The sequence below is a fragment of the Clupea harengus genome, chromosome 4 (genome assembly GCF_900700415.2).
Source record: "Clupea harengus chromosome 4, Ch_v2.0.2, whole genome shotgun sequence".
Classification (NCBI taxonomy): Eukaryota; Metazoa; Chordata; class Actinopteri; order Clupeiformes; family Clupeidae; genus Clupea; species Clupea harengus.
In genome coordinates, this window is record NC_045155.1 from 2,694,955 (window position 1) to 2,720,088 (window position 25,134).

At 48.7% G+C, this 25,134-nt stretch overlaps 1 protein-coding gene across 1 annotated transcript in view; it reads left to right on the top strand.

Moving 5' to 3' along the window:
* Positions 1-228: 228 nt before the first annotated feature.
* dip2ba (disco-interacting protein 2 homolog Ba) overlaps positions 229-25,134 on the top strand; it is a 64,785-nt gene continuing 39,879 nt past the window's right edge. Inside the window, exon 1 of the mRNA XM_031565784.2 lies at positions 229-4,342. Coding sequence (XP_031421644.1) covers positions 4,258-4,342 — 85 coding nt within the window. The 5' untranslated portion in view covers positions 229-4,257. The remainder of the gene's footprint in view (positions 4,343-25,134) is intronic.

Here is a 25,134-nt window from a genome sequence, read left to right on the forward strand (position 1 = left end):
TTTTGAGAACAGACTTGGACTGAGAGCGAGCGAGAGAGCGAGCGAGAGAGCGAGCGAGAGAGCGAGCAAGCGCGTGCTCCCTGTTCACTATGCCATAGACTACAGGGGCTGGACTCCAAACCTCCCCACTTCTACCCTATATGACTCGACCCGTCCCCTTCTCTTCCCCCACCCCTCTCTTCACTAGATCCAAGCGACTTTGTCCACCTGTCTTCCCCTCGACCCCCCCCCCCACACACACCACACCTGCATCTTCACTGGACTGTAGGACTGCAGTGTCACTTCGTCGCGAGTGTTACTGTCATTGTGATGATTGCTGCGCCGGTTTAGACATTTTACTTGTCACTCGTGGCTTCCCTTTCCCCGTCTCCTTCACACAGCCATATGCACATACAATACATCAGAACCCCCCTCAACTGCTGTGTTTGGTAGTTGGTGTACGGTCCAGTGATTTTTAACACGACCCCGCCCATGTGTTTGTTTTGTTTGGTTTGTTTGTTTGTTTTTTTTGGATTTTGTGTCCCCAACATATATACACACAGCCTGGGCCAGGTTAGCATGTCAACATGCCATGTACACTCGTTCATTCATTCATTCATTCGTTCATTTAATCTCATTCACTCATAAGACATGGTGACATTCTTTCATTCATCCATTTGTTTGTTCACAGAGATTTTCTGTGTCTCAAGATTGGTACCAAAACAATGCAATATTTATAATGTATTTTTTATGGAGAGTTCAAACAAAAACACTTGATGTATTTGCAAATCCAGGTTAACAAGTTGGTCCCCTTAAATAGTTTTTTTGTTTGTTTTTAAACGGGCTTCATTTAAAGGCGACCAAGCACCCTCCCACCTCCACCCTTAGCGGAATGTTTTACACACGTTGCACATGCATGCGTGGCTAACGTGAGATTGTGTGACGGTTGTGTGATTGAGTGCGTGTGTGTGTGTGTGAGCTGCTAAACATGAACGGCAGTATGGTGAATAATTACAAGGCCTCCTACACTAATGTACTGTTCTCATAGCATGTGGCTTCAAGCAGTTTTCGTTGCTATGTGGTTGGCACATCCTGGCACATCATGCCCACGTATTAGCCCCGCTCTGACCTTCTGGCATATCTGTGAAAAGCCTTGATGACCCCCCTCAGAGGTAGTCAAGAGAAAGGGAAAATGCAGAGCCATAAGCAAATCAAAGAAAAGGCTTTACATTTTTGCAATCTTGCGCACCATAATGTCGTCAAATGAATGCCACCTTCTCTGTGCCTGCCCCGCTCTCTTATGCATTTGGGTCTGCATTGTTCCCCAGGGTTGATTTTTGGAATGGTCAGACTTCTGGAAAGCGTTCTCAGAACCACAGGCAGGTGATGTATTGACGGTTTGTTTGTGGGCTGGTTTTGACTGTCTGGTTGTAGTCTTCCCAGTTTCCTATGACTCATTTTGATCAGCATTCAGCTGGATGGTGCTGTAGCCACTACCCCCCCCCCCCCCCCCCTCCCTCTCTCTGGCTCTCTGTGTCTCCACTTCCCTGTGCCCTGTGATACCAGCCTATTTATTTATTTGTGCTGTTTTCATGTCTGATTTGTAAACGGCTCAGCAGCTGTGTGCTGACGGTCTACTGGCCTTTTTAACAAACAAAAAAAAAAAAAAAAAAAAAATCTGTTCTCCTTTTTTTTTGTTTTTGTTTCTTATTCCTCTCTCCAGTCTTTGTCCATTGTCCTGCCCTGTGTGCTTGTTGCAGCTCTTTGCCCTCTCGTGTCACTCTCTTGAAAAAAAAAGAAAGAAGCCATGGCAGTCTCCAGTGCCTGTGCAAGCCCTTCACGCTGTCCCTAGTGCTAGGCCACTCGGAGCGCAACAACCTGACTGTTAATGAACCTTCCCTCTCGGACTTTATAGTTGACACTATATAGTGGGTCCTAATCAAAACACACACACACACACACACCACACACACCACAGGAAAAATGATCCTCTGTAATCAAGCAAACAGATTCTGCCTTAAGAATCACGCTAGTGCCTCTGACACCTAAACCCAGGTTCAGGTAGTTTGCATGCAACTGCGCTGGGAAGAAGGGAGATGACCATTGTCTTGATCTGGCTGTCCGCCCATTGTGAAGAGGCATCCATCAGGAAACAAGAAAAGCTTTATATTTGTATTAGATGTACTAAATCATTGATGCCTTCAAACATATACAATTTGGAAAGAAAGCTCTGGAAGTGATGGCAATGTTTTACTGGTTTTCTTTTTTTTTTTCTTCCCGTTTTCATTTGGTCGTAAGACCTCTAGGTTGCCTCCTAGGCGATGTTTGGTGCAACTGCACCTCCATAGAATGGCGAGATGGAGTCACTGTAGTCTCTCCTGTGATGGATTGTGGCTGTGTTGCAGTAGTTTCTCTAACACAATGTTGGCATATCTCCCCCCCCCCCCCCCCCCATCCTGTTTAACATAATGTGATGTGTTAGTCACCTTAGGAAAGGAAGCGAGGCTGGAACTAAACAAGGGAATAACAGTTGACTTTGTTCTTTTGTTCCCTCTTTGTACATAAACATGGGTCTTCCCTTCTCATGTATTGTATTGCAGTGTATAATGCTGCAAAAAAAATTAAGGTTTTCAGTCCAAAACATAAGGGCATGTCTAAATGCACTAACGAAAGAGATGCAGGTTTATCGTTGACTTTTATATTCTTCCTTTTGAATTGATCATTTATCCATGCTTTGGTGTATCCTGATTTTATAGGTTCTTCCTCAGCGACATCACACATTTGTGACATCTTTGTCTTGCGTTTTATATGTATGTGTATACATATTATGATTGCTCAGCAACTACTTGACACATATCTCACAAATGACTTAAGTTCTTGTCCTACAGTCCCAATGGTGACCCTTGCATTGTGTTGTACTTTATACCGACGCCATAGTTTTGCCGGTAGTCCCTTTATAGACGAATGTTGATTATGAAATGGGAAGAAAACTCTTATTCAGTTTTTCATACTAGTAATTGTCATTGGCACTTTTTTTCCAAGAACCTGTTTCTCTTCATCGCGTGCTATTGTCAGGACTATACAAATCCCTGTCATAATAAATGCTTCTGTATCTTTTTTTTGTGTTGTAATGAAATGTAGATAGATTTTTCTTTTTTTTTTTGTCCTCTTTTTCCTTTGTTCATATTTTAGTTATTTTGTGTGTTTTGTTTTTAAACGAGGCAGGTCTTTACAGTTTCAAAGGAATTTTAAGTGGAAGTCTGGAGAGACTTAGAACCAGCCAGCTCCCACTTCAGAGCGATCATCACGGTTGGCTTGTGCAGGACCTCATTTCTACCTGAGCTTGTCTACATCATACTAATGGGATGCAGAGTAATTAATTTATTTTGGATTTTGTTTTTCATGGATTTCCCTCAAAATGTTTGGAATTATGAACAAGATGTACTGGTAGACGCTCTTAACGCAGTAATACCTAGTTTTAGTGGGGAAAGAATGAACAATAAGGAAAAAAGATGTTTTAAAAAGTTCTTCTTAATGTCAATTTTTTCTGGGTAAAATTTACACTCCCGTTTTGTTGGACTGGTGATTTTAGAAAAAATGTTCATGTATTGTACATATGTGTACCATATATAAATATATATTTACTTTTTCATGCATGTTGAAGTGGAATACTATGAACACTTACCGTGCTGCAGTTTTAATTAAAGAAAAGCAACTTAATAGAATCCCAAAGTGTTTGAACCTCGTGTTTTCAAGTCCTCCGTGTGCTACAGACTATCTCATTAGATCATAGGATGTGTAGCTGAGTGTTGGTGCATGTGTTACTGTATGGGAAAATGTGTCAAAACTGCCAAGCATCAAAAAGCAATAAAAAATAGTCATATCTGTTGTCTGAACCCATAACTACACATTCCAGCGTTTGATCGTTCTTTGCTATGTGTGCATGACTTGTTTGTTGATTTGTTTATTTTTGTTTGTATGCGTTGTACATTCCCTAAGACAACACAAGAGGGAGCAGAAGTCCCTGTGAAGGAGCATGTTTTGGGGTGCAATGTATTGTACAGCCACTACGTGGTCATTGTGCAGCCGAGGTAAACGCGATCACGTGACGACTCATTGCCATTCGTGAGTTGTTCTCACATTATGGCGGAGGGACGAGTTGTTCGAATGGATTGTCACTCTCATTTAAATGCCTGTTTTGTTTCTTGCGCGCCCGATCTTTAGTTTTTTATCATATTTTATTTGTCTTAAAGTACACTTCATTACACCGCTTCAACAATGGCAGACCGTGGATTGGATTTGTCTGGTCTACCAAAAGAGGTCAGGGACCAATTGGCTGAGTTGGATTTGGAGCTATCAGAAGGTAAGGGTAGCGAAGGATGAAGGGGATGTAACTGACCTCCTCCAACCGACCCCGCATTGTCGTTGACTGATACCGAAATGTTTGTGATAAGAAATGTGTTTGTTGCATGATGGGATGTACATAACGTTAACCACATCCGTGAATGTGTTTTTGTTCCAGACTAGCTAACTATGTAGAGGGAGAGGACGAGGCATTTTTCACAGTTTACTGTTGTGTCGCGTGAAGTTAGTCCTTTGTACTGTGAAACCTGTATTCGCTATTCACACATGTGTTATAGAATAAAGATACGTTATGTCTAATGGGTGATTCGAAAGTTCAATTTGTGCGGTGTACAATGAACTTGAGTCCAGCAGTACTGTTTACATTAAGTAGCTAGCTAAGAATACTGTTGCTAGCTAGTCAAATCAACTGTGGGAACGCGCTCTAAATGGCAAAACGAATATCTTGTGCACGACATTGTCCGCTAGCAATACTTTGCCTGCTTGAGCTAATTTCGCCTAATCTGTTTGTAAAAAAGACAATGCTCAGAGGAACTGTCGGAAGGCTTTTGTTCATAAGTAACGTTATTTCCTGAGCAGTTTTGTGGTTTATCAGTATTATACTGCCTGTTCAGACAGTTGTCATGCAGGCGTTAGTTGTGACCACAGCGTGCTTAGATATAGTATCGCATGCGACGTTGAAGGATGTCTGGAACAATTTTTAGACCACTTTAATATTAGCTAAGAGGTCAATTCAAATCTGCCTCATTTCATTAGAAAATCTTCTAATGACTATTGTCATTTCTGACAAGATATGTTAATGGCTGTTGTCATTTCTGACATGATATGCTATTCAGAAGATTGTAAGACAACCCCACGACTATAACTCATTCTCGGACTCTTCTATCTTTAATCTTAAAATGGAGAAATGCGCTGTCTAAACATGGCTTCCTCACATATGGAGGCAAAAGGCTACTTGCTTGTGACTGTTGTTGCCTTCAGTCTTCCTCCTAACCCACACAGCTCCCCAGTCATCATCTATTGTGAAATATTTTCAAGCAGACATAGTGACGTAGCCCTTGGCCTTCACTGTTTAAAGTGTGGGTAAATCACTAATGCCAGAATACAAGTGTTTCACTCAAGCAGCACAATAAAACTCCAGCAAGTTCCTCTAATTAGGAGAGGCACTGGCAGGCTATTAAAGGCACCATACACCTAACTAGCTCAGTTGCTGCAGGTGCTATGTAGCACAGTATAGATAGAGTTAAATTCACATCGTAATAAAATGGCACTAATGTTACACCTCAGGATGTAGGGGTGCGGCGGGGGATGTTCGACGGAGTAATACAGTTATACAACCACAGCGATGTGTACTGTGTGGGATTCAGACAGCAGCCTTATTTTCATGCCCAGGGCATGATGCCACTCTAAACGGGCCATAGCAACAGAGGCTAATCAGAACAGCCATGGTTATAATCAGTAGCACCATGGGAGAGGGTTGAATTATGAGGCCAGATAAAGCCATAATCTCCCCCTCCTAAAGCATCTTACCTTTTGAAAATCAAAAGAATATCACAAAATCATAAAAAATACTTTTTTTTTCTCCTGTACATCTCAGTATATCATTAGGCACTGTGTTGAGCATGTGTTGTGGTGACACTTTTACAAAAGAGGAAATAAAACCCCCTTCCAGCAACGTTTGTGTGTGTGTGTGTGTGTGTGGGTGTGGGGAGGGAGTGGGTGTATGGCGGTGTGTTTACGGCCTGGGGGCAGGTGAGTAATGCAGAGGAAGTGTGTGTTGTGTGTTTGCGGACACTCCAACGGCCGTGACACGGCCTCTTTGATGCCCCCCCCCTCTCTCTCCCTGCTCCTTCTCTCTGCTTGGAACAGCTGCTAGCCTCTGCAGCGGGTCTGCAAGTCTGTCACATCAGTGCTGATCGCCCTTCCACAACCCCACCTCCAGCACCCCGGTGTCAGGCCCTCTGCTCCACCACCTGGGCTTGCCTGGTCCAGCTGAGATGACTCAGTCTCATAGCCGTCCGATGAGCGAAAAACACACACGCACACTCTGTTTCCTAATTCAGCAACAGCCATTCTTTCCTTCTTTGAAGACATGTGAACGAACAAGAACATCAAATAGTGTGAGTGTCTTGTGTCTTCGGGATTGTTTGGGTTTATTTTTCGTCCCCACGACTACTACGTCTCGCACATGCCAGGCCTAGCATGTAAGTTAGCGTGTTTTACTGGCAGCGGCTGAGGTGTGAACTGCCCTTGCTGTGAGCTCATTAAAGCTACAGTCTGTGATTTCTGGCGAAAGGTTTGTTAATATTTAATATTAATATGGGGCAGTGTTGGTGCAGTGGTTAGCGTCACCGCTTTGTAAGTCTGGGTTCCTTTCCTGACCGCTGCATGTTGTCTGTAAGTCGCTTCGGATAAAAGCATCTGCTAAATACCTGTCCTTTACTTTTACCTTTTAATATTCGTGCTGAACAGCAAATCAAACTATACCCCTCCCCTTCCGTGCTCCTGAGGCAAGGTGTTGATTGGGTGGAATTGTTTATGGCTCGGGTCTGAGCCAGCGGTTTTTTCAGATTTGCATAGCCAGGACTGTCACACACACATACACACACACACACACACACACACACACACACACACTACTGTGTACTTACACCAGATTTGTTTTGAGTACACACACTGAATGGAGAGCTAGAGGATGGTGAGGACCAAACAAACTTATTGGATTAGAATCGTGCACTACACCTTTTAAGGTTTTTTTAGGAATCGGTTTTGTATGTTGAATTTTCTGTCCAGCGTAAGTTCGACTTCATCTCTGAAGTTGTAGACAGTGACTGTGTTTTTTTTTCCTCCAATTTAGAGAACTTAAAAATGTTTGTATGTGAGTGGGGTGGGGAGTTAAGTCATGTGTCCATCTTCACACTCGTGACCATGGGCGTCCATGGTGTTTTCCATTGAGACATGCATATTGAGCTGGACACAGAAACTAGGGGCGGAAATGCCTTGCATTAGCACGCTCGGCTTGGAAGAGAGAGAGAGAGGGGCTGGCCAGCAGGCCAAATGTCCTCTTAAATAACAGGCCGATTCTGCGAGTCCCCAGTGATCACGGGGACACAATGAGCTCCTTTGAGCCGGTCTGGGCCACGGTGGCTAGGAGCTGCGCTGGCATTTAGGCCATTCAACTGAAAGCTTTGTGTTCTGAGCTGAGCTGCCCTGCCCGGCATGAGGGGGAGAGAGAGGGCCAACGGTGGCGCTGGCAGCAGCACTGGTGATGGCAGAAGTGACGCATCTGTGTGTGTGTGTGTGTGTGTGTGTGTGTGTGTGAGTGTGAGAGAGAAGCGGAGACGTAGTGTGAGACCCAGACGAAGACGGGTCACTTCCCCCCATGCGGGGCACCAACAGGTGTGGGACAGGCAGCCATGGTAGGAAGTCTCTCACGTCCATACCTCCCTTTTGTCAAAACAGCCACTGGCCTCCTCCTCTCCTCTGCAGGGCTGCCTCGACCCCTGTGCTGTGGGGCTGTCATAGCTGGGGCTGGTTCACAGAGCTGCGCCCTGCCTCTGATGAGAGGACTGGACTGACCCAGGCATCATTGATGATGAATGGCGAGCCATCGTGGCGGTCCGTGAGGACCACAGCAGCAGATCTGATACTGGAGCCGACGTGTCGTGTTGTGCGCCCATGTGATGTTCAGCTGGTTTTAACCTGCCAACGTGCCCCATTCAGTCAGCCGCCCGATAGCGTGGGATAGAAACCGAACTGGAGCCGCAGAGACGGCTCATTCATCTGTGTTCGCCTTTGAACGGTGCGCATCCGCGGAGAAACCTGTAGGCTATTTTTGAACCAAGCACATTTCAAGCCTCATTTAGCCCATCTCCCAGCTATTGTGCCCTTTCCGCCACTTCTTGGTTTGTTCTCCATTTTATCGGGAGTGTCAGAGGCTCCCTCTCGTAGTCATGTGGCCACGGAGTGTGTGGTGTGGGGGAATGTGGGCGAGGATGCGTGGCTGACGCGTGGCCGTGCCTCGTGTGACGTGACGTGAGCGAAGGAAGAGAAAAAAAAAATGAGCGGCAGCTTGCCTTGCCTTGCCTTGCCTTGCTGCTGCTGCTGCTGTTGCTGCCACTCTGATGGCGGGGGCAGATTACTGCCAGTTGCTTCCTATCTAGGCCACAGAGTGTCCGGATGGAGAGAGAAAGAGAGAGAGAGAGATAGGGGGGAAATTAGATGGGGTGAGCAGGAGAAGGAGAGAGAGAGAGAGATTGTCATTTGCGCTGTGACTCACTGTTCCTCTGTCCTTCTCTGTCCCTTTATCTCCTCTCTCTCTCTCCGCTCTCTCCCTCTCCTCTCTCTCTCCGCTCTCTCCCTCTCCTCTCTCTCCCCTTTCCATCTCCTGGAAGGCTGAAGGCGGGCATCTGCTAGGTACCACAGCCGCTACAGGGGCATCAGCCACTCCAACCCCTCCGCCTCTCACCTACAGCGGCTCTGCCAAGCAAACTTAGCATTGTCTACCGTGGGTAGTAGCACTAGCTTATGGAGGGGTTGGACCCAGGTTGCATGGACGGCCAAATGGCAGGTTTGCATGGTCGCTCGGTAGGCAGCAGGCCCTTCATTTGGCTGATGACAGACTTTGTCACAATCGCTACTCTAGACTTCATGCTACCCAGCCCTTCTGTTAGATGTCAACAGGAGGCATCCACTGAGGCGCGCTAGAGGAATGTTCCCTATCAAATGACAGCATTAACCCTAGAGGCTCTTGGGAGAACGTGGGACTTGTTTGTGTATGTAGTTAGAGATGTTGTAGATGTGAGTGGTGTCACCACAGCTTGACGTATGGCAGTCCTAATTCACAATCAGATACAGCCATAGTTTCAGACCAATACGGGTGTGTAGTCATGGGTGCATATCACCAGATATGGCTCCATTCAATCAAGTGCTCTCAAAGTATGCACTTGGAACGTCCACCTGGGGAGAGGCGGATCAAGAGGCGCGTGTTTCTGTGAGTAACGGTTACGGACTACAGCGCCCGTGACGCACCTTGTCGTGATGAGTCGTAAGACGTCTCCTTCCTCACCTGGGATCTCCTGGCAGCAGCAGGGCCGGCGGGTCGCTTCCTTTCGGAGCAGCTTGCAGAAGAAGAGGGGCGGTTGTCTTGTTCAGCGAGCGGCCTGCCTGCCTGCCTGCAAAGCCCAGCCTGCGCTTCCCGGGGCAGATGGGAAATGATCAGATGTCCGGGCTTCACACAGATTCCCTTTCCAGCCAACAAAAGGGAGCTGAGGGCTGGTGGACTGGGCCAAGGCACCGGAGGTGTTGTGTTGCCTGGCCACGCGGCTGTTATATAATGCCCAGATCGGGGCTGCCTTTGGGGCTGTGAATAGTTAATGTGTGCTGGTGCAGGGGCCCGGCGGCTCCTGAATAATTAACAAGCCATCATTAGAAAGCACATGCCGATTCCCCCTACAGCGACGTGTTGAATCGACACTGGACCCCACGCGGTGTGAGTAAAAGTTAAAGAGTCTGAGGCCCCGTTTACACGGTGGAGCCTGGATTGCCTGAATCCGGGAACATTTTCGGATCCGGTACCTTTTTTTTTATCGCGTTCACAAGAAAAAATGTGCGTTTACACGGAAACTCTAGAGCGGAGCGGAGCGGAGCGGAGCGGTTGAATCTGCTGTAAAAAGACGTCATGGAGCATGCGCATAAAGTGACAGAAGACAGAAGTCGAGATCCAACTAGCAATCTTCCGATTGCTGAACTACTTCTCTACAACCTGAAATAACTGTTACCACAACACTCAAACAGGACTATTTAGAATTGCGCACTTCGCCCTAACCCTCGTTTGTGTAGATTACCGTTTTGAAACTTCCGTCTATGATAAAAAAATCTTTTCATGTCAGATTTTCACGTCATATTCACAGGCTATTGCATGCTAACTGTGTGGCTCCGGTCGTAATCATTACGCCCCCCGCTGTGAGAGCAGTGGGAGAGGGATGCTGCTGTGGCACTGTAGGCCAGCAGGTACTGACCGTTCGATGAAGTAGCCTAGCTCAGCACTCTAGCTGTCTGTGCTGTGGTGAACCTTTGTGGCCCTGTGCGAGCCAAGTTCAGTTCAGCTCAGTTCAGCTCAGTTCAGCTCAGTTCAGCTCAGCTCAGCTCAGCTCAGCTCTTTTGGTCTCTGCAAGCTGACCTGGTTTCCAGGGCTGAGTTTTCCAGCCGGTGGAATCAATCGTTTTTGGAGGCGTTGGGGTAACTGGCCTGGCCCCCACACACACGTGCGTCTGCTCCAGAGGTCCTGGTCATGCTGGGTCACGACCTACTCCTTCAGAACGAGAGGTCGAGTGACGTCCAAGGCCAGAGAAGATTGTGCTTTCGTCTGTATCGACTCTGCTTTAGCTCGAAGGCCTGGGGGGGGGGGGGGACGTTTGTTTTGCACATTGTTTCCATTTCAGATGACACAGTTGAAGTTTTCAGAGTTATGAATTGTTCTCACCTGCACACTTTTTTTTACTGTGTCGCTGTCGCCAGCGGGTTACACTGAAACGCCTTCTTTCTACCACCTCCGTCAGGTCTGGCCTCCCCCCTTCCAGGGAGAAGTCCTCTTACCGCCCTCTCACGCAGTCTTTCTTTCTTTCTCTCACTCTCTCTTTCTTTTGTCAAACTGACAGAACCAGTTTGGTGGGCCTCTGCTCCGTCGCTTTGGGCTCTGTGTGTTTTGTGTGCGGTCCCACCTGGGCCAGACCTCTCGCACGTGACTCTCTGTCAGAACACGGCCACCTCTCTCTCTCTCTCTCTTTCTCTCTCTCTCTCGCTTTCTCTCTTGCTCGCTCTCTCTCTCTCTCTCTCTCTCTTCCTTCTCTTCCCACCCTCTCATCCCTGCTCTAGTGGACTGGATTAACCTGAAGCCCTTTCACGTGTTGGGGTGCTTTGCCAGCCCCCTTTTTGCTCGGCGTTGCTCAACTCCACTCTCTTAAAAGCCTTCGGGTTAGTTTGAGAGACAGTCTCATGGGATAACGAGTGCTGACACCTCCTCCCCAATAAAAAAAAAATGGCCTGTCACTCAAATGGCTAACACCCATCCAAACAAGCGAGACTCGGATCCCCGGTCTGTTGCCGTGGAGACAGGAGGCAAAGGGAAAAGTCCTGTTAGTACAGCAATTAGACTACAAGTTGTTGTTTTGATTTAAAGCCCCTAGAAGCAGATCTGGCAGCTTGACGGAAGTGATGAATATGAATGATGTGCATGGCCCGGAGCTGTCACAGAGGCACTCTTTGGCATGGCTTCTGTGTTTATCTCCAGGTCAGGCAGAGTTTCCACTCACTCTTCCACTCACTCATTCACTAGTAAACATTTCCTATTTGTTTTCCTGTGACGGTATCCATAATATAAACAAGGCAGGTTATGGTGACACTATTGAATGATCAGTTAGATATAAAGTTGAAGCATTTTTTTCAAGCAGTTGGCAACAGCACAGCAATAATTAGCAGTCAAAACCAGTCAATCACTGTCTGGCTTTAGATGTGATCACTGCTTTCATTCACATTCTGGATTGTCACTTTTTGAAAAACCTGGGATGTGCTAGGCTACTCAAAGTAGTCTGTAGAGAATGTTCCATTTCTCTTTAAAGATATCCACTCCGTTTTAGGAACATAGCACTTGCATCAGACTGAAATAGTTGTAGGCTTCTATATTTTATAACATCAGCTTTGCACATATTCAAATCATTGAAAGTAGGCTTTGTGATTCCAAACTTGTGAGAGGCCGTTAAACTACGCTGTCACCGCGTACTTTAAAATGATTCCTCAGATTCCACCCAGGACACTGTTTGTCTACTCACTCACTCAGATTCAGAGTTCACTGAGTTTGCCCCGGGCTTCTTGCTAGAGTGACTGCTGTCTACCTTTGACTGGCATCTCTGAAGCCCATGGCTACTCTGATATGATGAAGACGTTTGCTACTGGTGTGTCGTCAGAGGAGTGGCTCTACCTAGAGTTCTCTCAGCTGGGCTTCATCGGTCAGTCTGCTGCCCTGTTCTCTCCTCCTCAGCTCTGTTCTCTCCTCCTCAGCTCTGTTCTCTCCTGTTCTCTCCTCCTCAGCTCTGTTCTCTCCTGTTCTCTCCTCCTCAGCTCTGTTCTGCCCTGTTCTCTCCTCCTCAGCTCTGTTCTCTCCTCCTCAGCTCTGTTCTCTCCTCCTCAGCTCTGTTCTCTCCTCCTCAGCTCTGTTCTCTCCTGTTCTCTCCTCCTCAGCTCTGTTCTCTCCTGCTGGGAGCTGCTCCAAGTGTGATTGGTTGAGCAGGAGCAGGAGCAGGAGCAGGAGCAGGAGCAGGAGCAGGAGCAGGAGCAGGAGCAGAGCTACACGCACTACTCGGCCTGTGCACTAGTCTCTGCTCCCTGCTAGAGGGACGTGTCTAGCGTGCTAACCCATCATTACACCGGTTCTCAGGCGTCAGGACCGGCGTGTTGGCACAGGGATGTGGGTCACTGTTACATGCCCAGCAAGACTAATGACCACAGACTGGGGGCTCTTCCCTTATGCCCCCAGTCCCTCCCCTCTCCCCCTCTCCCCCTCTCTCTCTCTCTCTCTCTCTCCCACTCCCTCTTTCTCTCCTTCTCTCTTCTCTCCCAGTCCCTCCCCTCTCCCCCCCCTCTCTCTCTCTCTCTCCCACTCCCTCTTTCTCTCCTTCTCTCTTCTCTCCCAGTCCCTCCCCTCTCCCCCTCTCTCTCTCTCTCTCTCCCACTCCCTCTTTCTCTCCTTCTCTCTTCTCTCCCAGTCCCTCCCCTCTCCCCCTCTCTCTCTCTCTCTCTCCCACTCCCTCTTTCTCTCCTTCTCTCTTCTCTCCCAGTCCCTCCCCTCTCCCCCTCTCTCATCTCTCGGCTCTTTCAGGTCATTCTCTCTCCTCCCTCCCCACCACCCCCCAAGGTCAGTTTCAACATATTAGTCAAAGGTTTGGACTTTATTCTGTCATTCTTAAGGAGTTTCGAAGTATGTAACTGTAAACACGAGGCTGAGGCATGGCCACAAATCTGTGCATTGAAGCATGACTCACCAGCCCACTCCCAAACATCACCTCTCACCTTCTCTCTTCTCTCCCACTCCCTCTTTCTCTCCTTCTGTCTTCTCTCCCACTCCCTCTTTCTCTCCCTCTCTCCTTCTCTCTTCTCTCCCACTCCCTCTTTCTCTCCTTCTGTCTTCTCTCCCACTCCCTCTTTCTCTCCTTCTCTCTCTCTCTCTCCCACTCCCTATTTCTCTCCTTCTCTCTTCTCTCCCACTCCCTCTTTCTCTCCCTCTCCCTCTCTCCCTCCCACTCCCTCTCTCCCTCTCTCTCTCTCTCCCTCTCTCTCCCTCTCTCTCTCTCTCTCTCCCTCTCTCTCCCCCTCTCTCTCCTCTGAGTGGGGCCTTTCGGATGAGATTATGAGAGAGGCGATTGTTGGGGTTGGGTGTGGACGCCGCGGCGGGGAGCATTTTTCTCAGCAGTCGGTCACTTTCTATATTTAAAAGGCCGGTAGGGCTTACACGAGGACGCGGCGAGGGGCTTCTGGGGGAGGCTTTTTCTCTCTGAGCAGGACTGAGCGCCTCCTCTCGAGCCCACATTACAGTGGTGTGGCCACGGGGATTAGGCCAAAGCATGTTTTTCAGGGCTCTTAGACCCCATGCTGACTGGGGTGCCGGCCGGGTGACGAGAGCCTTTTCTCCCCCTCCCCCCTTCTTTTCAGTCGAGTCGCATTTGTGTGGGGAATTGTTTTTTTTTTTCTTCTCTCCAGTCGGTACTTGATGGTTTAGGAGGCTTTTTTGAGTTGAACCTCAGAGTTACAAAAGAGCAAGAGAGAGAGAGAGAGAGAGAGAGAGAGAGAGAGAGAGAGAGAGAGAGAGAGAGAGAGAGGTGGTTTGTGTGTATGTGTGTGTGTGTGTGTGTGTGTGTGTGTGTGTGTGTGTGTGTGTGTGTGCTTGTTTCCATGTAACGCTCCCAAATGCATCAGTCGGAACTCCCAGGAGTGGGAGAAAGAACAAAAGCCTTGCAAAACACTCCGGTGGGTGTGGTTTCAAATGTCACGCTTAAACCCATAACGCGCACAGTAGCTTAATTGTCCTGACTTGGCGGCCATTTCTCTTGGGGGTGGGGGAGAGGGGGTGGGGGAGAGGGAGGTGGGGTGGGGGAGGGGGTGGGGGTGGGGGTGCTGAGAGGTGGGGCTCTAGTTATCTGTTTGCTGTTTCAACCCCAATTAGCTAACCTTTTAATTACACTTAACAGTCCATCGTTTCATGGAACAGTCCGACCGGTTGATTGGGATTAGCCTTTTAAAGTGTCAGCCAGGGCTTCGCTCATGTGTCATGGATTATGAAGCGCACAGATAAGACTCGCTCCTTCTCTTAGTCATTTCCAGTTGAGTCAGCGTCGCCCGGGGCACAGGAGGGGCTGGAAGGTGAGTGTGTGTGTGTGTGTGCAGGCGGGCAGGAGTGTAAACACCGCAAACTCCTCGAGTAAGGGAGTGGAGGGAACACCACTCTGACGAAAGCAGGAAGCCTGTGTGACGACATGAGTAGTAAGGAGAGAGGGAGGGAGGGAGGGAGAGAGAGAGAGAGAGAGAGAGAGAGAGGGGTGGGAAAGGGGAAAGAGGTACACTCATGACTGGCAACATACTTATCAGCTTTCCCAAACAAATCCATACATGTCTCTCTCTCTCTCTCTTCCTCCCGCTCTCGTTTTCTCTGACTCAGACTCCATTCACTGACTTGTCTCTCATTTCTCTTCTCCTGCATCACATGTTTTTGTCTCCTTCTCTCTCTCTCTCTCTCTCTCTCTCTCTCTCTCTCTCTCTCTCTCTCTCTCTCTCCAAACTTTCTTTTTTTCCCTCCTTCAGTCTCCTTCATGCTCTCATTCCAGCTTAACACTAACTAAGGCGCGGGTGACATTTGTGCTATTTCTGTGCTATCTGGTGTGGCAGTGGCAGCTAGATCGCTTTTTAATCCGTAAAGTAAATAGCAGTTTTTTCCTGAAAGACCCTTCTCGGCCCCCGCCTATTTGCCCAGCTGTTTAAGTGCACGTGATCCCGAGTCGTCACTCGTCACAGCCATAGTGTCACACAGCCAGAGCGGCTCACAGGGTGGCACAAGCATTAGTCAATGTATGGTGACAACAGCAAGGCCAAAACCACCTTGCCTCTGAGGCCACGTAATGTACCTGCCGAAACTGCAAACAATAGGCTTCTCTATAGTCCGTTGCCTCCGCCACTGTATCACCTCCCACACATGACAGTCATCAGTCTGTTCAGTTGGAGAGTTGTGTGTGTGTGTGTGTGTGTGTGTGTGTATGCGTGTGTGTATGCGTGTGTGTGTGTGTGTGTGTGTGCTTGTTTCCATGTAACGCTCCCAAATGCATCAGTCGGAGAGTTGGTAAAACCACAGGAGTGTGTCTGTGTGTGTGTGTGTGTGTGTGTGTGTGTGTGTGTGTGTGTGTGTCAGAGTGTGTGTGTGTGTGTGTGTGTGTGTGTGTGTGTGTCTGTGTGTAATTGAGCAAGTCTTGCATCATCAGCGGTCTGCTCAGTAGTAGCGAGTCTAGGTGATAGACCACGCAAAGGCTGGTTTCAGGGTGAGATCGCGTTACCCTCCTCTAACTGAATTCCTGTTTCCCTCACTTTGTTCCTCTTGTGCGTCCGTTGAATGTAGGGAGGAGGCCAAAGAGACTGAAATGAAAGGGGGGGGGGGGGGGGGGGGGGGTGAGAGAGACGTTGGCAAATGAAAGAGGCAGGCAGAGAGGAGGGGCTGGGGGGGGGGGGGGGGGGGGTGGAGAACTGGAGTGCTTTTTAAATAAGGGCCTTGCAGGGTGATTGCAGGAAGTGGATGGGTGGCCTCTTAGCAACCACAGTGTCTGCACTTCAAAGCCAACAAGTGCTGCTGCTAGTTTGCAACAGTTGCTCTTTTTCAAATGTTATTTCATGTGTTAGTAATGAAGCACTGAATACAAATGCAGTCATGTCTAAGGCAAGCAATGGAGGGCTAATGATTTAAAAGAGAGATGTTATTGCTGCCATTTCGCAGAACTATTTGCTTGTGTGTTTGTGCTACAAGCGTGTGTCCGTAATGTTGCATATTTTTTTTCTCGCCGCGTGTTTACACTGAAAACACTGATCGGTGTTTATTTTAGTCCTCTCTCTGTGAGGGTGTGCAGTGTATATATTTACATTTAGAACACACGCGCTATCTCGGACTGTTTGTGATTCTGACTGGACGCTTGGCGACAGTGTTTGTTTGTGTTTTTGACTGCTGGCTGTCGAATGTTGAGCCCAACTATGACGTGCCGCCCCTCTCCTGGTGATGACAGTGGCGCTAGAAACAGCGGCTCTCGGAGCCAGAGCCCGAAAAACTGCACACATCTGCTCATTCTATAACACGCGTGACGTGTGAGACGTGAGACGTCTGAGAGCTGATCCTGGACCTGTCGTCCCCTGAGCACCTCTCGCCCCCTCTCCCCATTGTCGGCTATTCCTGGAGAGGATCACTATAAAGAGCACTGCTAGGGTCAACTTTTTTATTATCTCCTAATTAAGGCCCCCGAGGAGGAGGGGAAAAAAAAAAAAAAAACAGGTGATGCATTCTCAGGCCAATCAGTTTCTTTAATTAGTCGATTAACAGCGGATCTCCTGAAATAGGGCTGCCTACCCCTGACCTACTTCGGCACACTGTGACAAGTCCCCCGAGGACTGGCTCTGACTGGTTATGGACCAGACACCGTGACGGTCCCCTCCGATCCAGAGAGTCAGAGCTGAATGGGTCCAGAGCTGCCACCCAGACGTATGAATGGGGCAAAGTCGAAAACCGAGCTACGGATTTAGTGGGAAGGGGACGCCATGGGCGGTATTTGAAGCGGCATTCAGCCACTGCCAGTTTCTCTCAGTTTAATGAGTGCAGTCCTGTAGTGCTCTGGCTAGCTTCCTGGCTGCTGTGTGTGTGTGTGTGTGTGTGTGTGTGTGTGTGTGTGTGTGTGTGTGTGTGTGTGTGTGTGTGTGTGTGTGTGTGTGTGTGTGTGGACTAACCTGCTGCAGTGTTGTGTGTGTGTGTGTGTGTGTGTGTGTGTGTGTGTGTGTGTGTGTGTGTGTGTGTGTGTATAATGCTGAAGTTGTCTTAAGGGCTCAGGCCAAGTACAAGCGGGCAGTGGGGCCATCCAGTGCCCAGACCTGCCTGTCAGTGGTTAAGTGCTGGGTCATTCCCTCGAGGCACCCAGGGTTCTGAGCTGAGGGTCTTCAGGGTTCAGCCAGAAACAGAGCTCAAATACTGAGCCTAATACCTTAGAACATGCCAGATCATTTCAGCCCCCTGGCCTCCTATGGGCAGATTCATCATTGCGTCCCCTATAGCACCTGGCAACGGGGTTTAATAACCATGAGCTGTCACCATTGTCTCTCTCTCTCCGGGAGTGACGATCTGAAATCTCTGGTTATGAAATCTGAAGTCTGGCAGTGCCCCGGCATGTCCCATGTATCAATACTCCACATTCTGGCGCCGCTGTACTTGGGTCCTTGAGGCACTGGTTTCATTGAGATTCCCAGCGCTGGAGGAAGTTGGGAAAGTGTGGGAAAGTTCATATCTGTGTGTGTGTGTGTGTGTGTGTGTGTGTGTGGGAGTGTGGGAGGGGAGATGCTCGCGACATGAAATGGGAATTGGTGCTAAGTTTGATGGAGTGAGAGGTGTGTGTAGAGTCGGCTGGGTAGAGAGGAGGAGGAGGCCAGAGAGGAGGAATTTAATAACCTCCTACCCTGCTGCGGAGCGGAGAGGGCGAGCTCTCCCTGTAGACCTCTCTCTCTCCCCCTTCTTCTCTCTCTCTTTCTCCCACACTCTCTCTCTCTCTCTCTCTCTCTCTCCCTCTTCATCTCTCTCTCTCTCTCTCTCTCTCTCCCTCTCTCTGTTTCTCTCTCCCTCTTCCTCTCTCTGTTTCTCTCTCTCTCTCTCTCTCTCTCTCTCTCTCCCTCTCTCTCTGTCTTGCTCTTTTTCTCCCACGCCCTCAGCACGACGCCCCCTGATTTCTCGCTGCTATGGTATCTAAAACCTAAAACCAATGGAAATACACACACACACACACACACACACACACACACACACACACACACACACACACACACACACACACACACACACATATGTAGCCTAGATGTGGCCACACACACATAGACACAAGGATAAAAGTACACCCTTGTGCAGACTGCGGCAAGAGAGTCGCAGAGAGAGAGGGCTGTCCTTATATGGCAGGTGAATCCAGGCCAAAGCCCAGAAGGACCGGGGTTGCTGTTACACCATGAAAAAATCCTGGTGTCATTGCTCGACTCACTGAAGATGTTCGTGTCCGTAATACATTGCACCATCGCCTGCACCGCTCACCCAAGGGCATTTATCTCACGGCATGTCAGAATCAGAATCAGAATCAGGTTTTATTGGCCAAGTAAGTTTGCACAAACAAGGAATTTGACTTGGTAAAGTGACTCTCAGTGTGCTTACACAAAATATACAACACAATACAATACAAACAAACAAACAGTGCAACAGTGCAATGGACTAAGGAGTTTAAGAAAGTACGTACAAGGCAGAATGGCTATATACAGTAGCTGTGAAATGTTGCACAACAGCAGTGCCCGCCGGACTGGTAGTCATTTTCTGTCGACGGGGCAAATTCTTTGGACATCTCGCATGTGCGGTCCACACAGGAACGACCACTGTCACAATGGCTAGCCACCACAGCAGATTAGTAGTATACAGTACCAGTCAAAAGTTTGGACACACCTTACATTTTTTTGAGAAGTGTTTTCTTTACTTTTATTATTATTTTTCTACATTGTAGATTAATACTGAAGACATTTAAACTACGAAAGAACACATATGGAATGATGTACTAAACAAAAAAAAAGTGTTATCTACCATCTAGAAAATCCAAAAAGTAAAGAAAAAACTTCTCAAAAAATTAGAAAGGTGTGTCCAAACTTTTGACTGGTACTGTAAGTTACAGTTTCCTTTCCTAAAGCTGCTGGTCAGCAGCAGCTAGATCTAGATCAGGGGTTCTCAAACTAGGGGTCGGGACCCCAAGTGGGGTCGCCAAACGTTTTTTGGGGGTCGCAAAATGATCTTGCTGCCCTGTGCATCAACATATTAGGCTTTGACATGCTGTATAGTCTATCAGAAATGGTGTTTTCTACATCAGGGTGGATAATGAAAACTAATATTGTCTCAGCAAGCAGTCTCATCATTCAAGATGAAACTGAATTTAGACCTATAAGATCCTGTCAAAATGTGTGGGGGGGTCGCGAGACTTGGCAAATGGATTTTATGGGGTCCCCGGACAAAAAGTTTGAGAACCACTGATCTTGATGACATCACCCGTCCCTGAAGTTAGCCTTTTTGGAAATCTGGGCTGCCAATAGATGCCACAAAGCTTCCACGGCATTGATGGTTTTTCACTGGGAGAGAGGGAGAGAGAGAGACACAACATTAAACGGACAAGTTCCTGTCTAGGGCTCCAGTCAACTGGGGATTTGTCTCCGAGTTAGTCTGTGGGATGATTGCAGCTGTTTTGGAAAAGTAGAATAGTCTGTAGGGAGACGTAGCCAACATATGTGCTGGCCACGTTGCAGCTTGGCGAAAGCTGAACTTAGTGTCTTAACAAAAAGCTTTAGCACACACTCTTACCCCTAACAGAGAGAGAAAGAGAGTTACCCACATTAGACTTTGAATTTAATCTCATTACTGTGCACACAATTGAATTGTATTGTTTTTGTCCTGCTGGAAGGAGCCTTGGTTAGATGGGAGTTCATTAAAGGATTAGAGGCTTGATTCACGTGGTGCTCAAATAGCCAGCATTCCTTGGGACCTAGCGCAAGGCTGCTAAGTTGTTTCTTTCGGAGGGAGGTGGAATTAAGCCGTTCGCAGGTCTTCGCAGGCCGGGGCTGTGTACACGGCGGTTAACCAGAGCCCATCTGTGTATGCCCTTGCAGACGACGAGGGCCTGGCCTGGCCTGAAGAATGCGTAGAAATTTACTGGAAGCAGAGGGTTGGGGGTGGGTTGGTGTGTTGATAGGGGGGGACCACAGTCAGGAGTGTAAATGTATTCATGCACAGGGGCTGTGGACTGCGCTAGCTAGTGTTTCACCACTGTGCTTTTGGGAGTCCAAGCATTCGCTCCTTTTCCGTCCACACACACACACACACACACTCACACACACACACTCACACACACACACACTCACACACTCACCTGCCAGACCGCAGACCGCTCATCTCGAGTCGTAGCCCAGCCAGCTGTGCCGTACACGGGGGGGGGGGACCTCTCTCTGATTCTTATCTGCTCATGAATTGCAGAATAGCACTGCTAGCCTAGCGCTGACCAGTCGGCCTCAGAAAACAGTCTCTCTCTCTCCCGGACATGAGGCCTTTGTCGGTATGGGAATTTTGTGACTTCTGCTATAGCAGAGCAGTCCAAATCATTGTTTATTCAACATATGAGAAGAAAATGACCCTCAGGCCTCAGGGCACTCCCCTGGTCTCTGTCACTGTAGAGGAGCGGAGGGACTTTTCCAGCCACAGTTTACACAGACTCATTGTGTTGGCTCTCTTGTTTCATGATAATCCAGTCAAGCGTGGGACAGCACGAACACATGCCACAGATTTGATGGTATGGGGCAGATCACAGTAGGGATTAGACGATATCCCGACGTGCACGGCCACCGACTGTCAATCCAGGACATGAGCACTGATAAACAGGCCTCACGCCTTGATCGTGTCGGGGATTTCCTCCCTAAGACGAGCCTTCCTACACACTCGGTGCCGGCTGTCTCGTAGCCTAACTTGAATCATTGAAGCAAACATCCTAAATCTTGGTGGTAGGTATGGATCGAAAAAAAGCATCCTGTTTGCTTCTCTCTCTCGGTATAGGCCAATCGGGCTTAGTGGACTCTGCGCCTGTGATCTCAGCTAGTGCTTCAGGATGGGGGTTGAAGGCTGCCCTTGTGAGTCTCCCAGGTCCTGGGTCCCTGCTCTTGTGAGGAGCACACCTGGCATTAGCGCTGGGGCTGTGGGTCGTGCGGCCCAGGGCAGGATTAACCTACCGCTGTGTGCTGCCCGGGGATTAGAGGCCCTGCCGTGTCTGGGCCAGCCAGGCCGATAGCAAACGAGTCTAAGGGCCCTGCTTTAAATAGCCATCGGAAAACCGTCTGATTCCTACTCTCCGCGGGCGTTCGGGCCAATATGGCTGGCCATGGGAGACACTTGGTCAGTGGGGGCTAGGAACCTTTTGGAGGGATGGGATTCTAGGAGAGTCCAAACAGGAATTTACAGAGCCTTGAATTATCTATTTGTTTCATTGTTTAACTGCTCTCGACAGTCTTAAATTTCTAGGCTAATGTCCCATGTATTTCTGGTTTGCAGTGAGAAATGCACCCCGCTTAGGTGGGTCTTGAAGCTGCAACAGTTCTCCTTGCTTGGTAGTTTGTTGGCTATAAAAAAAAAAAACCGCAAACTCTTTGTTCACTGCGGTGAGAAGCAGCCGATTGGTGGAAGTGTGTAAAAGTAGGGTGCCTAATGCCATTGTATGAAATTCCTGTGAGCAGAATAGACCAAGACCCTAACCTTCAGTAACCCCGACCACAAAGGACATCTGCTTGGCCAAGAGCTGCTAAAATGGTGGCGGACAGTACATCATTCTTCACATCAACAGCACCATTATAAGCCGTTTCCCCTTCTGGGCCGCCACGACGGAGCAGTCTGCTCCCGGGCCGCTAAATATAACTCTGGAGTTGACGACACTTCCTTTCTTGCAAACCCCTGCATTTATGTTTATCTCTCTGTGGGTTTGTTGCTCGTACAGGAGCCTCTCGAGTCCAATATGCATTCGCTGCTTGTCTTCGAGGACTTTGTTTATTTACCAACGAAGTCAACAGCCCTAACTTGAAGGAGGCAAATGCAAATTGAAAACAAATGATCAGGAAATTATTCTGTGAAGTCAGTCCAACTTCTCTTGCGGGGGATCCTCATTTTACTGGATTCTGTCATTTGTTTAGCAAAGAAAAATATCTTTCCCACCAGGTACACACACCTCATACCGAATGGGAATATGCTGTACCGAAACGACCTATGTAAGCTGTGTCGTGTTTGGCAAGGTACAGATATTGCTAACGTGCTAGTAGCCTATCACGTTTGTCAGATGCCCTGTTCATTCCCTGCTCATGCCCGCCTCAGATTTCCTTCTAATCCGGGATTACAGAGGTTTGGATTATAACACGGCATGTGCTGGAAGATTTGTTTTGGGATTGTCCTGCTATGAGATGATGGCAGACAGTCGAGGTGTAAACTTATACCATTAATTCACTTAACACCAAAAAAGAAAAAACATGTTTGGATGTTCTTACCATTACTGCTTTCTTCTCACATTATTTGTTGAAACTCTAAAAGTGACAGCCACAGTTTAACAGGGTAAAACTGTTACCGGTGTGGTTGTTAGAACGCTTGTTCATTGGGGGGGGGGGGGGGGGGGGGGGTGAGCACAGATTGCGATGGCGGTATGCTTACTCAGTATCATGGGGATGTGGGTGGAGCTGTGGTTGTGTAGGTGTTTGGCATGGGATGACATAGAGGAGGGGGGGGGAGGGCGGCTCGGTTCCTCAGCGCCTCGGCCCGTGTGGGAAGATGAGATTCGCCGGCCGTGCCAGGCCCTCGGCTCGGCCTCCCGCAGCGCCACATAGGCCCGCCAGAACCCACCTCTGCCATGAGCCCTCATGCCTCAGTGGCCTGTAACATGGTTACGGGCGAGCTGTGTGGGCGGAGGTGGGTTTGGCTATGTTGACTCACACACACACACACACACACACACACACACACTCACACTCCCTTAACTGTGTTTGTGTTATGTTTAGTATGTGTGTATGTGTGTGCATGTTTGCATATTTGTGTGACTGAGTAGGAGGGTATCTACGCATGGCAAATCACAGAATGACATCATCACAGACCACATGAGGAACGGCGAAAACATAGAGAGTGAAGAGGAAGCAGAAGCAGTTATAATGTACCATCGCCTGTCTCTCGCTCTCGCCTGTCTCTCGCTCTCGCCTGTCTCGCTCTCTTGCCTGTCTCTCTCTCTCGCCTGTCTCTCTCTCTCGCCTGTCTCTCGCTCTCGCCTGTCTCTCTCTCTCGCCTGTCTCTCTCTCTCGCCTGTCTCTCTGTCTCGCCTGACTCTCTCTCTCTCGCCTGTCTCGCTCTCTCGCCTGTCTCTCTCTCTCGCCTGTCTCTCTCTCTCTCGCCTGTCTCTCTCTCTCGCCTGTCTCTCTCTCTCTCGCCTGTCTCTCTCGCTCTCGCCTGTCTCTCTCTCTCGCCTGTCTCTCTCTCTCGCCTGTCTCTCTCTCTCTCTCACCTGTCTCTCTCTCTCGCCTGTCTCTCTCTCTCTCGCCTGTCTCTCTCTCTCGCCTGTCTCTCTCTCTCTCGCCTGTCTCTCTCTCTCGCCTGTCTCTCTCTCTCGCCTGTCTCTCGCTCTCTCGCTCTCGCCTGTCTCTCTCTCTCTCGCCTGTCTCTCTCTCGCCTGTCTCTCTCTCTCCCCTGTCTCTCTCTCTCTCGCCTGTCTCTCTCTCTCGCCTGTCTCTCTCTCTCGCCTGTCTCTCTCTGTCTCGCTCTCGCCCCGGCCATTCACAAATCTCTGGCACTCTTCAGGCTATCGGCTTGCACCAACTGGTCTGGGTGCAGTCATCATAATGCACCTGCTGCGCTGTTCCAGGAACTTTGGCTCTCGGATGGTGCAGTGTGATGTTCTAATCAATTATGGACTCGGGGAAAGGAGAAGAGGGGAGGGGGTCTATCAGAAATCGCCGGAACAGGAGCATGCACTGCTTGTCTTTTCAGTAGACTAGACATATTCAGTGTGTGTCTGTGTCTGTGTGTGTGTGTGTGTGTGTTTGTGTGTGTGTGTGTGTGTGTGTGTGTGTGTGTGTGTGTGTGTGTGTGTGTGTGTGTGTGTGTGTGTGTGTGTGTGTGTGTGTGTGTGTGTGTGTGTGTGTGTGTGTGTGTTTGTGTGCGTGTGTTAATCACATACATTCCATCTGGTCGCATCGCTTTCACAGTCCATCCCAGCAATATCCCTAAATAGCTCATCAACATTGTCTCAATAGTGATGGGTGATTTTGGCTGTGTGACATTCTCATCTGAGGCTAAATCTGGCCCCGTGCGTTCTGACCGCTGAACGAAGGAGTCCAAGAAGAAAGGCAAGGAAAAGGGGGGCTTATATAATTAGATCTTCGTGACTGGAGGTTTTGTCATCCCATTTTGGCTTAGTCAGGTTCCTGAACGATTCAGACGAGTTCTGAAAACATGCCAGTGGGAGTGCGAGTGGGAGTAGCACGGATCCGATCAAATGTTGGGAAATGTTGGGGAAACTGTGGCGTCTCGCCCCGCCATTACTCGCCGACCACCAGGGCTCACCAGAACCGACATCAGGCCGAGTTGTTTTGCAGCATGGCGGTTTCCAAAATCTTTCTCTCTGTAGGGGTTTGCCTATCACAAATCACATTTCCTTATCTGACTCATTTTCATTTCGACTTACCCCCTTGAACCTACACGCTCACATTGTCTGTCTGTCTGTCTGTCTGTCTGTCTGTCTGTCTGTCTGTCTGTCTGTCTGCCTGTTCAGTGTCTGTCTGTCTGTCTGTCTGTCTGTCTGTCTGTCTGCCTGCCTGTTCAGTGTCTGTCTCTTTCTTTCTTTCTTTCTGTCTTTCTCTATTTCTCTCTCTCTCTCTCTCTCTCTCTCTCTCTCTCTCTCTCTCTCTCTCTCTCTCTCTCTCTCT